The sequence below is a fragment of the Heteronotia binoei genome, chromosome 7, assembly GCF_032191835.1.
Source record: "Heteronotia binoei isolate CCM8104 ecotype False Entrance Well chromosome 7, APGP_CSIRO_Hbin_v1, whole genome shotgun sequence".
Taxonomy (NCBI): Eukaryota; Metazoa; Chordata; class Lepidosauria; order Squamata; family Gekkonidae; genus Heteronotia; species Heteronotia binoei.
In genome coordinates, this window is record NC_083229.1 from 1,115,740 (window position 1) to 1,129,786 (window position 14,047).

A 14,047-nucleotide genomic window follows, 5' to 3' on the forward strand; every position below is an offset into this window, starting at 1 on the left:
AGTGGCTGGCTGGGCGTGCAGGCGGGGAGGGCTGCAAGCGGGGGGGGGAATGGGGGGGAGCTGGCCTGGGGCCCCTAAAGGTGTGGGGGCCATAATCTGTCCCTGCCCCCACTGGAGGATATTCTGGGAGGTGGGTGAAAAAAGCCTGCCCCTGCCTCCCGACTGCTGGTCTTCCGAGGAGGTCTTCCATCCAAGTCCTTGCCGGGGCTGGCCCAGTGGTGGGATTCAAATAAATTAACAACAGGTTCTATGCCCAGAGTAATCTTGCCGATATTAGGCCGGCCTCCCCCTCCCACCTAGTTATCTCCACTTGCAGATTAGCAGATTAAAAGAGTTTGTTTTAAAAATTAACAGCAGGCACCAGGCCAACAAACGGTTCTGCCGAACCGATAGCACATTAGGTATCGGTTCTATAGAACTGGTGCGAACCTGCTGAATCCCACCACTGGGCTGGCCCCACTGAGCTGCTGAGATCTGCCAAGATCATTGGGCTTGATCCAGACCAGGGTGGTGATCCCGGATGCCCCGCTGCTGCTCCTGATCCCAGGCCTCAGCAAGGGGCCAGCTCTGTCTTTTCACAGCTCTGACTGAGGAAGGGAGGCGGGCCTTTCCCCAGTGGCACCAAACCACCCTCCCTGGGAACAGCCACAGAGCAGCTCCCAAATGGCCCCCACCCCCCTGACCGTTGCTCCCTCTTGCAGCCCAAACTGACGTCTCTGCAGTCAGTGCATCCTGTAGATGCCGTCAATCATTTTGTTGCGCAGCGCTTGGTGGCTCGGCCGGAGATGACCAGAGACACAGTCATGGCCTTGCCCCCCGTCCAGAAGTAAGTCAGTGCTACCCCCAGGAAAGCCGTGGGGAGCGAGGGGCTGGAAGTCAGGGTTGCCAGCCTGCAGGGAGGGGGGCTGGAGAATTCCTGGGATTACAACAAAGATTGGGATTGGGGAGGGACGGTGGCTCAGTGGTAGAGCATCTGCTTGGGAAGCAGAAGGTCCCAGGTTCAATCCCCGGCATCTCCAAAAAAGGGTCCAGGCAAATAGGTGTGAAAAACCTCAGCTTGAGACCCTGGAGAGCTGCTGCCAGTCTGAGAAGACGATACTGATTTTGATGGACCAAGGGTCTGATTCAGTATAAGTATAAGCAGATGTTTGCATTTGTGTGTTTTCATGTTTGTGTGTCTAATGCACAGATCCTCCTCTGGAGGCCTCCTTTGGCATTGCTTCCAGCTGAGTCCATCCTCAGAGGCCATTCAAGGGTTCTTGTCCTGTAGTGGGGGAAGAAGGGCTCTCACAACAGCTGGTTTATATTGTATTTATATCCTGCCCTGTACTTTGAATCTCAGAGCAGTCACAATCTCCTTTACCTCCCCCCCCCCACCGCAACAGACACCCTGTGAGGTGGGTAGGGCTGAGAGGGCTCTCACAGCAGCTGCCCTTTCAAGGACAACCTCTGCCAGAGCTCTGGCTGACCCAAGGCCATTCCAGCAGCTGCAAGTGGAAGAGTGGGGAATCAAACCCGGTTCTCCCAGATAAGAGAGCTCTGGCTGACCCAAGGCCATTCCAGCAGGTGCAAGTGGAGGAGTGGGGAATCAAACCCGGTTCTCCCAGATAAGAGAGCTCTGGCTGACCCAAGGCCATTCCAGCAGGTGCAAGTGGAGGAGTGGGGAATCAAACCCGGTTCTCCCAGATAAGAGAGCTCTGGCTGACCCAAGGCCATTCCAGCAGCTGCAAGTGGAAGAGTGGGGAATCAAACCCGGTTCTCCCAGATAAGAGAGCTCTGGCTGACCCAAGGCCATTCCAGCAGCTGCAAGTGGAGGAGTGGGGAATCAAACCCGGTTCTCCCAGATAAGAGAGCTCTGGCTGACCCAAGGCCATTCCAGCAGCTGCAAGTGGAGGAGTGGGGAATCAAACCCGATTCTCCCAGATAAGAGTCCACGCACTTAACCACTGCACCAAACTGGCTCTCTTCCCCAAACTGGAAGCAGCCATGTGCTCCAAAATGCACTGTTGGATTAATGGAGCCTTGCCGTCCCTGACCAAGCCCTCCCTTCTGTCCCAACAGGAGACAGGCCATCTTGCGGCTGGGAGAGACCAACGCGATGCTGAGGAACAGGATCCCTGAGCGTAAGTGCCCTGGCTCACACCCTCAGCCCGACAATCCCACTGAATAGCTCAGTGCAGGACTGGGCAGCAGCCTGTGAGGATCTTAGGTGTGTAAATCCCACGCTGTGCAGCTGCGGCCAATGTGGACAAGTCGATCCCAGAGCCCCCGTGTGCTGGAGGGACCCGCTGGAGAGTCTGCCCTGCTTCCCTTCCACCCTCGGTCATGGTCATGTTTCCTTCTGCCCCGAGATTTTCTCCCTGCCCTGCGGCCCTCACAGGAAATGTGGATGGATTCAGGGGGATGACCATGTCGGTCTGAAGCAACAGAACAAAGCTTGAGTGCAGGGCCACCTTTAAGGCCAACAAAGTTTAATGCTCTGGGTCTAAGCCAGGGGTGGCCTGTCAAGCATAGATTTCAAAATAACCAGTCCTTGGATTTTGAAACAAAGTTTGGTTTATTGATAATCCATGTGGCTCAGCCGAGCTAGTTATTGGAACTGATACCTTGTAACAGTAAAATGCATGCTTTAAGATGGCACAGCAAAGGTTCTATAAACAATTCTGCATTCTCTAAACAATTCTACATTCACGTGTGAAATTCACACTGTAACTTTCTTATCTCTATTGCGGTTGGCACATCCTGGGTCCAGGCCTGGCTGGCCTGGGAACGAGTCCCAGGAGGTTTTATCTTCAAAGAGAACATGCCTGCATTTGTTAGTAAAAGCGAAAGAAGCAAAGGAGGGGATTTGCTACTTTGAGGTGCCTGAGTTTAATTAATGGTTAGTAACATTTCTATACTCTGGTCATTACAATCAAGAATGAATATACAATGCTTGACATGGCCAAACTGTGGCTCTTTCACACACATTGTGTGGCTCTTGAGGCCCCCACCACTAAAGAGGCATTTGTCTCTTTATATCACTTCTCCAAGCCAACCCAGAGTATGCATTTAAAATTAAAGTTGTTTTCTTTCCACTTCTCCCTTGCCCATCTATTTTGAGCTGTCAGACATCTGACGTTCACGTCTTGTGGCTCTCAAACATCTGATGTTTGCTCTTACATTAAGCCGGTCTGGCCCCCCTGGTATAAGCTTTCGAGTGCAGAATTAAACTTTGTTGGTCAAAGGTGGCTCAAACTTTGTTCTAGTAAGTGTGGAGTCTGGTAGGGAGACAGGGGGTCCGGCTGATCACCCAGCCAGGCAGACAAGAAGCTGATGCCGTTTTAGTAACGTTAAATAAGATGGTAAGTAGATGCTGGAACTTCTGTAGCTGCTGGTGCATTGTGGCCACTGCCACTATGACTCACCATTATTCAGACTCTCCCGGCGTCCCACCTCTGTCGGCTGTCTGCTGTGCTCTCACTGGACAGATGAACTTCACAGTCCCCTCTCAGTAGCCATGGCGAGAGGCATCAGGCTATGCCCTCTTGGGTGTCGCTTGGTGGAAGGCTGTTAGCCCAAGGACGAAGCGCTTCAAGGGGGGGGGCACAGAAGGTCCAAAATGGACTTTGGCATTATTCTGAATCAATAGCTCTCTCAACACGAGGGTTGCCAAGTCCAATTCAAGAAATATCTGGGGACTTTGGGGGTGGAGCCAGGAGACATTGGGGGCGGAGCCAGGAACAAGGGTGTGACAAGCATAACTGAACTCCAAGGGAGTTCTGGCCATCACATTTAAAGGGACGGCACACCTTTTTAAATGTCTTCCTTCCATAGGAAATGAAGGATAGGGGCACCTTCTTTTGGGGCTCACAGAATTGGACCCCCTGGTCCAATCGTTTTGAAACTTGGGGGGTACTTTGGGGAGAGGCACTAGATACTATACTGACACTTTGGTGCCTCTACCTCAAAAAACAGCTCCCCCAGAGCCCCCGAAACCTCCAGCTCAATTCCCCATTATACCCTATGAGAATCGATCTCCACATAGGGAATAATGAAGTGCTCAGCAGACGTTTCCCCTCCCCCTTTCTGGCGACTCTGAAGTGACAGATTGGTGTCTCTACTCGTGAGTTGCTGCCAACTTCTTCAAAGTAACACAGACACACCATCCCAAGAGGAAGCCTTTCAATCCAGTTTGGTGTAGTGGTTAAGTGTGCGGACTCTTATCTGGGAGAACCGGGTTTGATTCCCCACTCTTCCACTTGCACCTGCTAGCATGGCCTTGGGTCAGCCATAGCTCTGGCAGAGGTTGTCCTTGAAAGGGCAGCTGCTGTGAGAACCCTCTCAGCCCCACCCACCTCACAGGGTGTCTGTTGTGGGGGAGGAAGGTAAAGGAGATTGTGAGCCGCTCTGAGACTCTTCGGAGTGGAGGGCGGGATATAAATCCAATATCATCTTCTTCTTCTTCTTCAATCGGAGACTGGAGCCTCCGGAGGTGGAAAGGCACATGGTCCTGTGGGGGTGGGGCTTCCCCCCACCGGCCAGCTGACTGGGGGCCGGAAGGAGCCTGGGGAAGCAGAAGAACCCCTGCTAGGACCTGGGGATTGGCAAGCCTACTCAACACGGACCCTTCTGTGGATACTCAAATCCAGAGACTAGGTCATGAACAAGCAAGACAGAACTTTCAGAGAAAAGGCCCAGGTTTGCAGAAGAATCTGAAATCTTTTTTAAAAGGGTTTAATTCCCACCCCAATAACAGAAGCACTGTGTGTACCGTTAAGAACTGAATGCCCCTCTGAGATCTCAGTGGCGATTGTGAAGCTTGCTAAGCAACCGCAACAATATCACCAGAAGAAGAAGATATTGGATCTATATCCCGCCCTCCACTCCGAAGAGTCTCAGAGCGGCTCACAATCTCCTTTACCTTCCTCCCCCACAACAGACACCCTGTGAGGTGGGTGGGGCTGGAGAGGGCTCTCCCAGCAGCTGCCCTTTCAAGGACAACCTCTGCCAGAGCTATGGCTGACCCAAGGCCATTCCAGCAGCTGCAAGTGGAGGAGTGGGGAATCAAACCTGGTTCTCCCAGATAAGAGTCCGCACACTTAACCACTACACCAAACTGGCTCTCCAGCTTCCTAATATCGCCAGCTTCCTTGGTTTCTGCTAGTGAAAAGCAGAGGGAGGGCTTTTCCAGGCCTCTTTTGGTCCCTGCAGTCTACCCCTATGCCCTTGCTCCTGCCCTGGAGGGGAGAGCTCATCGGGGCCAGCCAAGCAGATTGCTCCCATGCAATTTGTGCACCTCACCGAGGTGTGGCAGCAGCTACCTGATGACTTGATATCCCACAAGCAGGCTCCCTCCACACAATGTGCTTGACTTGACTGGATCCAAGAGAGGCTCTCTCGCACTACTCACCTGAGCAACTTGCTATCACATGACTTTTGCAACTTGACCAGACTTTTCCCAGGAAGAGACCTCAGGGGGAAGGAAGGCGGGAAAGCTAAGATTCAGTGTTGTGTAGTGGCTGGAGTTTCAGACTAGGGTCTAGGAGACCCATGTTCAGATCCCCGCTTATTATGGAAGATTGCTGGGTGACCTTGGACCAGTTGCATTCTCTCAGACTACCTCATTGGATTGTTGTGAGGGTAAAAAGGACAAGAGGCAGACAATGTAAATGGCTCTGGGTCTCTACTGGGGAGACAGGCAAATAAATAATAAGCTGGAGCAAATAAATAATAAAACACAGCTGAAGAAGACTGGGAGGGCAGATACAAGGTTGGTTGGTTGATGACTGGGAAGGAGTGAAGGAAGCAGGGAAAGGGAGGAAGATATGGGGGCTGCCAGGAGAAGAGAAAGGGGCAATAGTGTGGGGAAGGGCACATGGGGAAATGAAATGCCCCTTCCAAATACTTGTGGGTTCCCTGACTGTTCATTTCTGAAGGAGATTTCAGCTGGTTCCAGGATTACTAGGAATGAATCCTTGGCCTGGACCAGGGGTGGCCAAACGGTGGCTTGGGAGCCACATGTGGATCTTTCACGCATATTGTGTGGCTCTCGAAGCCCCCCCCCCCCCGTCAGCTGTCTTGGAAAAGGCATTTGCCTCTTTAAATAACTTCTCTAAGCCAAGTCAGCTGGTGGCTTGGAGAATGCATTTTAAAGTTGCTTTCTTTCCACCTCTCCCCCTCCTCTTCCCATCTATTTTCATTCTTCCCTTTCACCCTCCTGACTTGCGGTTCTCAAACTTCTAAAGTTCATGTCTTGTGGCTCTCCAGCATCTGAGATTTATTCTATGTGGCTCTTACATTAAGCAAGTTTGGCTACCCCTGGGCTGGACTTAGTGTAATATACAAAAGTAGAACCCTCTGTACATCATGGAGCCTCGTGGCACAGAGTGGTAAAGCTGCAGTCCTAAGCTCTGCTCACGACCTGAGTTCGATCCCGGGCGGAAGCTGGGTTTTCAGGTAGCCGGCTCAAGGTTGACTCAGCCTTCCATCCTTCCGAGGTCGGTCAAATGAGTCCCCAGCTTGCTGGGAGAAAGTGTAGATGACTGGGGAAGGCAAGGGCAAACCACCCCGTAAAAGGTCTGCCGTGAAAACGTTGTGAAAGCAACGACACCCCACAGTCGGAAACAACTGGTGCTTGCACAGGGGACCTTTCCTTTTTCCTGACATCATAACCGATTCCTTTTTAACTCAGATCTTGACTATAAAGTTGGTGGTTGGCTAGGCAGGGTGTGTGTGTGGGAGGTTTGTGTGGTAGTCAGCTGAAAAGCTGTTGACCTTGCTTGTTCATGCCAGAGATGAAATAGGAACGAAGGAGCAAACATGGAAGCGAGCAGACTGCCTGATGTCTGAGTGAGGGACTAAAGTGGGGCCCGGATGATTCTCATGCTGCCAACTGAACTCTTCTTCTCCTTCGCTAACTTTGCTTTTGCTTTCTGTTGTGTCCTTCAAATGCAGACTTCTACTTCCCGTACATCTTCCCACGTTACCTCTTGAAGGGGTTTGTGCCTTTTGTGAAGCTTCCTTTGCCAAAAATCAACCTGAGCCCATTCCCATTGGAGTCTGAGAGGCCGCTTTCTCCGGAAACCTTCACTGCCAAGCAGCAGCCGGTGCAGAAGTATTACATTCCAAAGTTCTCATACGCTGAGAGCTACCCTTGATGGGAGGGCGCTCCTGCAGGGCTCCGGAGTGGAACTGCTGGCTTCACGGAGGAAGAGGAGTGGGTCCTCCGTACTGGGAGGGGGCGGCTGCAGCTCCTCTGTCAGCTGGATGGTGAGAAAGTGCCTGAAGGCAACGAGGGCAGGACCACCTCTTTGCCACCCGCCAATGTGTCCAGACAGATGTAAAAGTCATAATAAGGGCAAGGCCCAAATAAAAGGAAGTCCATCTTCCCCCAAAGAGTAATTAAAACATGGAATTCACTGCTGCCACGGGGAGTGGTGGTGGCTACAAGCATCTACACAGCTTCAAGAGGGGATTGGAGAAAACCTGTGGAGCAGAGGTCCATCAATGGCTGTTAGACACAAGGTATAGGTGGAACTATATACAAGGTATAGCGGGGTGCAGGGTGGTAAAGCTGCAGTACTGCAGTTGGAGCCCTCTGCTCATGACCTGAGTTCGATCCCAGCGGAAGCTGGTTCAGGTAGCTGGCTCGAGGTTGACTCAGCCTTCCATCCTTCCAAGGTCAGTAAAATGAGTGCCCAGCTTGCTGGCGGGAAAGCGTCAATGACTGGAGAAGGCAATGGCAAACCACCCCATAAAAAAGTCTGCCGAGAAAACGTTGTGAAAGCAACGTCACCCCAGAGTTGAAAACAACTGGTGCTTGCACAGGGGGACCTTTCCTTTACCTTCTTGTAGATGGAACACTCTGTCTGGGGCAGCGATGCTCTGTCTTCATGGTGCTTGCGGGGCTACAGTGGGAGGGCTTCTGGCGCTGCTGGTGGATCTCCTGAGGGCCCCTGCGTTTTGGCCACTGGGTGACACAGTGGTGGACTGGATGCGCTGTTGGCCGGATCCAACATGTCTTCTTTTGAGTTCTTATGTAAAAGCAAATCAGTACCAAATGCAGCAGCAGGACTATTGTGTGTGTGCATGTATATCAGGTAATGTTGCTCACTGCTCTTTATCAGATTGGGAAGGAGCCGCATCCGACTCCCAGGCAGGGAAGGCATAGAAAAATACAGAAAGGCCCCTGTGAACTGAACCCCCTCCCCGGAAAGATTTATGCAGGGGCCCCCAACACAGAGCCCATGAGTTCCATGGCACCTGCCAGCACCTTTCTCAGCTCAGATAGAGTCAGCTTCATTTAGCGGTTAAGAGTGGCGGACTCTAATCTTGCAGAACTGAAGAAGAAGAATTGCAGATTTATACCCCGCCCTTCTCTCTGAATCAGAGACTCAAAGCGGCTTACAATTGGCTATGTCTTCTCCCCGCCCCCCACAGACACCCTGTGAGGTGGGTGGGGCTGAGAGAGCTCTCCCCAGGAGGGTGTGTGTGTGGGGGGTCAATGTGCCACTTCTGCCTCCCTCCCCTCCGTCTTTCCCTCCTTTGCGCTCAGCCTGTGAGCCACAGCTGCATCATGCCACGTGTCTGTCCAGCTAGGGTTGCCATCTTGGGGCCCGAAACTTCTGGAGATTGGGAGGGGGAACCTGGGGAGGAGGGCGGGGACCTCAGTGGGGCACAATGCCCTGGAGTCCCCCCCCCCCCAGAATTCCAAATTGCCAGCTCCTAGTTGGGAATCGCCTGGTGATTTGGTGCTAGGGTTGCCAGCCTCCAGGTGTGGCCCTAAGATCTGCTTTTACAACAGCCAGGGAGGGCCCTGTGGCGCAGAGTGGTAAAGCAGCAGTACTGTGACCTGAACTCTGCTCATGACTTGAGTTAGATCCCCAGCGGAAGCTGGGTTTTCAGGTAGCTGGTTCGAGGTTGACTCAGCCTTCCATCCTTCCGAGGTCGATAAAATGAGTCCCCAGCTTGTTGGGGGAAAAGTGTAGATGACTGGGAAAGGCAACAGCAAACCACCCCGTAAAAAGTCTGTCGTGAAAACGTTGTCAAAGCAACGTTGTCGGAAACGATTGGTGCTTGCGCAGGGGACCTTTCTTTTCTTTTCCAGCCAGGGTAGCAGTGCCACCTGCTGAGGCGCCGCCCCCAAAAGTCTCCAGGTGTTTTTGCAACCCAGACCTGGCCTCTCTAAGCCCTCCCGGGGCGGCTGGGGGGGGGCGCAGGGCTCGCTTCTCCTTCACAGAGTTCGGGGGGGGGGGCGCTCGTGCACGAGAGGCCCCGGTGGGGAGCGTCATCCCCGCCCCCGGGCTGGCAGGCGCAGAGGCGCGCTTTCGCTTTCGCTTCCCGGGCAGGCGCTGAGCCCGCCGGAGGGGGCGTGGCGGGAGGGGAGGGGAGGGGGGCGTGGCCTGCGCTGAGCGCGGGAACCGGAGCCGAGCAGCTGAGCGGGAGGAGGAGCAGGAGGGCCCGCCGGAGCCTGCAGGTGGGTGGGTGGGCGGTGGGCCCCGCGGAGGCGGCGGCGGGGAGGGGGCATTCCACCCAGGGCGCAGCTCCCGCCCCCGGTTCCCCTCTGCCTGCAGCCCCTGAGCGGCTCTGGGTCGCGCCAAGTCTGCCTCCCCGCACAGCTTTGCAGCACGGCCAGGGCGGGGCAGGGCGGGGGCTCCGGCACGGAGAGAATCTGCGGGGGAAGGGAAGGGAAGGTCCCCTGTGCAAGCAGCAGCAGCCCTTTCCCACTCTGGGGAGACGTCGCTCCCAACGTTTTCACGGCAGACTTTTACGGGGGAGGTTGCCATTGCCTTGCCCGGTCATCTGCACTTTCCCCCCTGCAAGCTGGGCGCTCCTTTGACCCACCTCGGAAGGATGGAAGGCTGAGTCGACCTCGAGCCGGCTATCTGCAAACCCAGCTTCCGCCGGGGATCGAACTCAGGTCGTGAGCAGTGAGTTCAGACCACAGGCCCGCTGCTTTACCCCTCTGCTCCTCGGGGCCGCTAAACCTGCGGGGGGGGGGGCGGCTGAATCCGGCGGCCCTGCAGGCTGGAGCTCGAGGGGAGAGAGGAGGCGAGCTCGGGGCAGCAGAGGCGAGATCCCGGCCGGAGGTGGTGGCAGTCGGGCTGTTGCGGGCTCCCTCCAGGCAAGCCCGGGCTTGTCGGAGCCGTGTAGAAGAGATCCCGCCCCACCCCCAGGCTTGGGCGGCTCCGGGAGCTCAGCAGCAGCCCCAAAGACCGGGAGAGGGCGGGATGTATAGAAGGGAGTGTAGGACTAAGTTTCAGTGAATGCGCATGACCTACGGCTTCCTTGGCCGCCCACACAGAAATTAGAATAACATATGAACATATGAAGCTGCCTTATACTGAATCAGACCCTTGGTCCATCAAAGTCAGTATTGTCTACTCAGACTGGCAGCGGCTCTCCAGGGTCTCCAGCTGAGGCTTTTCACACCTCTTTGCCTGGACCCTTTTTAGTTGGAGATGCCGGGGATTGAACCTGGGACCTTCTGCTTACCAAGCAGATGCTCTACCACTGAGCCACCGTCCAGACATATGTTTTAGAAATGAGTTGGAAAATATTTGAACACCTTGTCTTAAAATAGTTTATTCAGCGTGTAAAAAATAAAACGTTCCATAATCTATTTTTTTCTTTTCTTTTTTTCAATTTTTCGGAAAAAAACCAAAAAAGGCTTCAAGGAAAAAAAACTGGCTTTTTTCTGAGCCTTCACGTGTCTAGGATTGAGGCAGGGGGTGAGAGGGAGGGCTGAAAGGGCAAGTCAGGGCCTTGGCCCTTTCTTGCACGCCCAGGCAGGGGCCTGGAAGGACTTTTTCTCCAGTCCAGATCGGCCAGGAGCCCTGGAGGAATTTGTACCCCCTGGGCATAGATCAGGGCTCAGTGGGGGACTGGAGCAGGGGGGCAGGAAGTTGTTGTGGAATTCCTGTGTTGTGCAGGGGGTTGGACTAGATCCTAGAATCATAGAGTTGGAAGGGGACCTCCAGGGTTATTTAGTCTAATCCCCAGCATAATGCAGGAAATTCGCACTAACCACCTCCTAAAAACATTTCTTTTAGAAAAGAGAATTGTAGAGATGGAAAGGGGCCTCCAGGGTCTCCTAGTCCAACCCCCTGCACAATGCAGAAAACTCACAAGTACCTCCCCTGCACACACACATACATGTGACCCCAGTGACCTTTCCTCTATGCCCAGAAGATGGCAAAACCCTCCGGGATCTGTGGCCAAAGTGGCCTGGAGAAAAACTGTTTACTGACCCCCAGTGGCCATCAGCATTTCCCTGAGCATGTAAGAAGGGGCCATGAGAACTAAGCATTGGCGCAGCCCTTCCTGCCCTCCTTCTCACCATCTGCCTAATTCACAGGATCAGCCTTGCTGTCAGGTGGCCATCCAGCCTCTGCTCAGACCCATTCCTCTGGCGTTTGTGGATCTTGCTCCTGGAGGTGTCAGGAAAGCTCTTGTGGAAGGCTGCAACCTGGTCTCCTTGACTGGGAGTTGGGGTGGCCACTGTGTGGAGTCAATGCCCAAAACCAAGACCACAGCCCACCTGAAGATGCCCTTTTATCAGACTGGCCCAGTGATACATAACAGTGTGCAAGCATCACTGCCACAGGAGGTGGTGGCGGCCACAAGCATAGCCACCTTCAAGAGGGGTTTAGATAAATATATGGAGCAGAGGTCCATCAGTGGCTATTAGCCACAGTGTGTGTGTATATATAAATTTTTTTGCCACTGTGTGACACAGAGTGTTGGACTGGATGGGCCACTGGCCTGATCCAACAGGGCTTCTCTTATGTTCTTATGTGACACAGAGTGTTGGACTGGAGGGGCCACTGGCCTGATCCAACAGGGCTTCTCTTATGTTCTTATGTGACACAGAGTGTTGGACTTGATGGGCCGTTGGCCTGATCCAACATGGCTTCTCTTATGTTCTAAGTCTGCCTGGTGAATGAGGCTGGTCCTGATTAAAGGTATTATGTAGATCACGTTCTTGATTTTTGTTGTTGTAATGACACAGCTGTGAACAGTTTCTTTCAGTTCGTCTCCCTGCCACTCGTGGTTGAGGAAGGAAATGGGGGGGGGGGAGCTTGTGGGTAAAAAAAACAGGTCTTGGCTGGTGAGAGGTGTCTGGTTAGAGACCTGTCTTGATCTGTGATGTTTATAGGCCACTTTCTCTGCAGCTCAAGGCAGCTGACGGGACGGCCAAAGCTGCAGGGACGGGAGTGTGCTGAGTTTTAGCAGAAGACTGTCTGCCTGTGGCTGAAGAAGCCATCCTCGTGCCAGCAGTGGGCATGCTTAGAATTGACTCTTTGCAGGAAAGTTGGGAGGGGGCAGATTAACTCTGGGGTTTTCCAGGTGACTCACCCACCCTTGATGTTTTAATCTGGCTTCTGGCCTGGCTGTGGCTTGGAAGGAGCTGGGTTGTTCTGACTGGTGATCTGAAAGGGAAAGTTGGCAGGGGCGATGCCGCCCTTTGCTTCTGGTGAGCTCCACCCGTCACTCTTCGCCCCCCGAGGGAACGCTGTTCTGCTTTACATGACTACAGGGTGGAGCTGGTGTTGGGGGTTGAGGGCCTGCCTTCCTGTGTGCAGGTGGTGAGGCAGGGCCTTGGGTGCCCACCCAAAGGGTTTCTTGAATTGATGAGGTGGTCGGGGAGGCCTCTCTCTCCCTGTGGCCTTAGTTCCCAGGCAGGATCATATTGGAGAAGAGAATCCGGGGGCAGAAAGTGTCTTCTGCTGCTGGCGTTTAGTGTGGAAATAGTGTTTTGGATTCATCTGAGCGGCTCTGCTGGTCTGTGCTCTGTGATCTCAAGACTGAGCTATTTTAATGAGCTTTGAGAGGCTGCCCTCGAACGCAACCATAGAATCATAGAGCTGGAAAGGGACCTCCAGGGTCATCTAGTCCAACCCCCTGCACAATGCAGGAAACTCACAAACACCTCCCCCTAAATTCACAGGATCTTCATTGCTGACAGATGGCCATCCAGCCTCTGTTTCAAAACCTCCAAGGAAGGAGAGCCCTCCACCTCCCCAGGAGGAAGCCTGTTCCACTGAGGAACCGCTCTTAACAGTCATAGAATCATAGAATTGGAAGAGAACTCCAGGGTCATCTAGTCCAACCCGCTGCACAAGGCAGGAAACTCACAAACCCTTCCCCCTAAATTCACAGGATCTTCATTGCTGTCACCTCCTGAATCATAGAACCATAGAGTTGGAAGGGACTACCAGGGTCATTTAGTCCAACCCCATGCACGATGCAGGAAACTCACAAACACCTCCCCCTAAATTCACAGGATCTTCATTGCTGTCACCTCCTGAATCATAGAACCATAGAGTTGGAAGGGACTACCAGGGTCATTTAGTCCAACCCCATGCACGATGCAGGAAACTCACAAACACCTCCCCCTAAATTCACAGGATCTTCATTGCTGTCAAATGGCCATCTAGCCTCTGTTTAAAAGCCTACAAGGATGGAGAGCCCACCACCTCCCAAGGAGGAAGCCTGTTCCACTGAGGAATCGCTCTAACGGTCAGGAAGTTCTTCCTGATGTTGAGCTGGAAACTCTTCATTTAATTTCAACCCGTTGGTTCTGGTCCTACCTTCTGGGGCCGCAGAAAACAATTCCACCCCATCCTCTATAGGACAGCCCTTCAAGTACTTGAAGATGGTGATCCTATCACCTCTCAGCCGCCTCCTCTCAGGCTAAACATGCCCAGCTCCTTCAAGCTTTCCTCTTAGGACTTGGTCTCCAAACCCCTCACCATCTTCGTCGCCCTCCTCTGGACCCATTCCAGCTTGTCTAAATCCTTCTTAAAATGTGGTGCCCCAAACTGAACACAAGACTCCAGGGGAGGTCTTCCCAGAGCAGAGTCAAGCGACACCATCACATCACGTGATCTGGACACTGTACTTCTAGGAGGGCGATGAAGATGGTGAGGGGTCTTCTGTCACTGTGTAAAAAAACCCATTACCTTGTTTTGAAGGCAGAAGAGAGAAAAAACAAATTGATTCCTTTTAAAAGAGGACCAAAAGACTCTCTCCCATTGGCTAAAGACTTAGAATGAAGAGAAGG

At 53.2% G+C, this 14,047-nt stretch overlaps 1 protein-coding gene across 1 annotated transcript in view; it reads left to right on the forward strand.

Annotated features, from left to right (window-relative positions):
- The window catches only part of WDR97 (WD repeat domain 97), a 53,460-nt gene extending 46,289 nt beyond the window's left edge, over positions 1 to 7,171 (forward strand). Inside the window, exons 24-26 of the mRNA XM_060243034.1 lie at positions 702 to 826; positions 2,062 to 2,123; positions 6,931 to 7,171. Of these exons, the coding sequence (XP_060099017.1) occupies positions 702 to 826; positions 2,062 to 2,123; positions 6,931 to 7,139 (396 nt within the window). The 3' untranslated portion in view covers positions 7,140 to 7,171. The remainder of the gene's footprint in view (positions 1 to 701; positions 827 to 2,061; positions 2,124 to 6,930) is intronic.
- Positions 7,172 to 14,047: the final 6,876 nt, after the last annotated feature.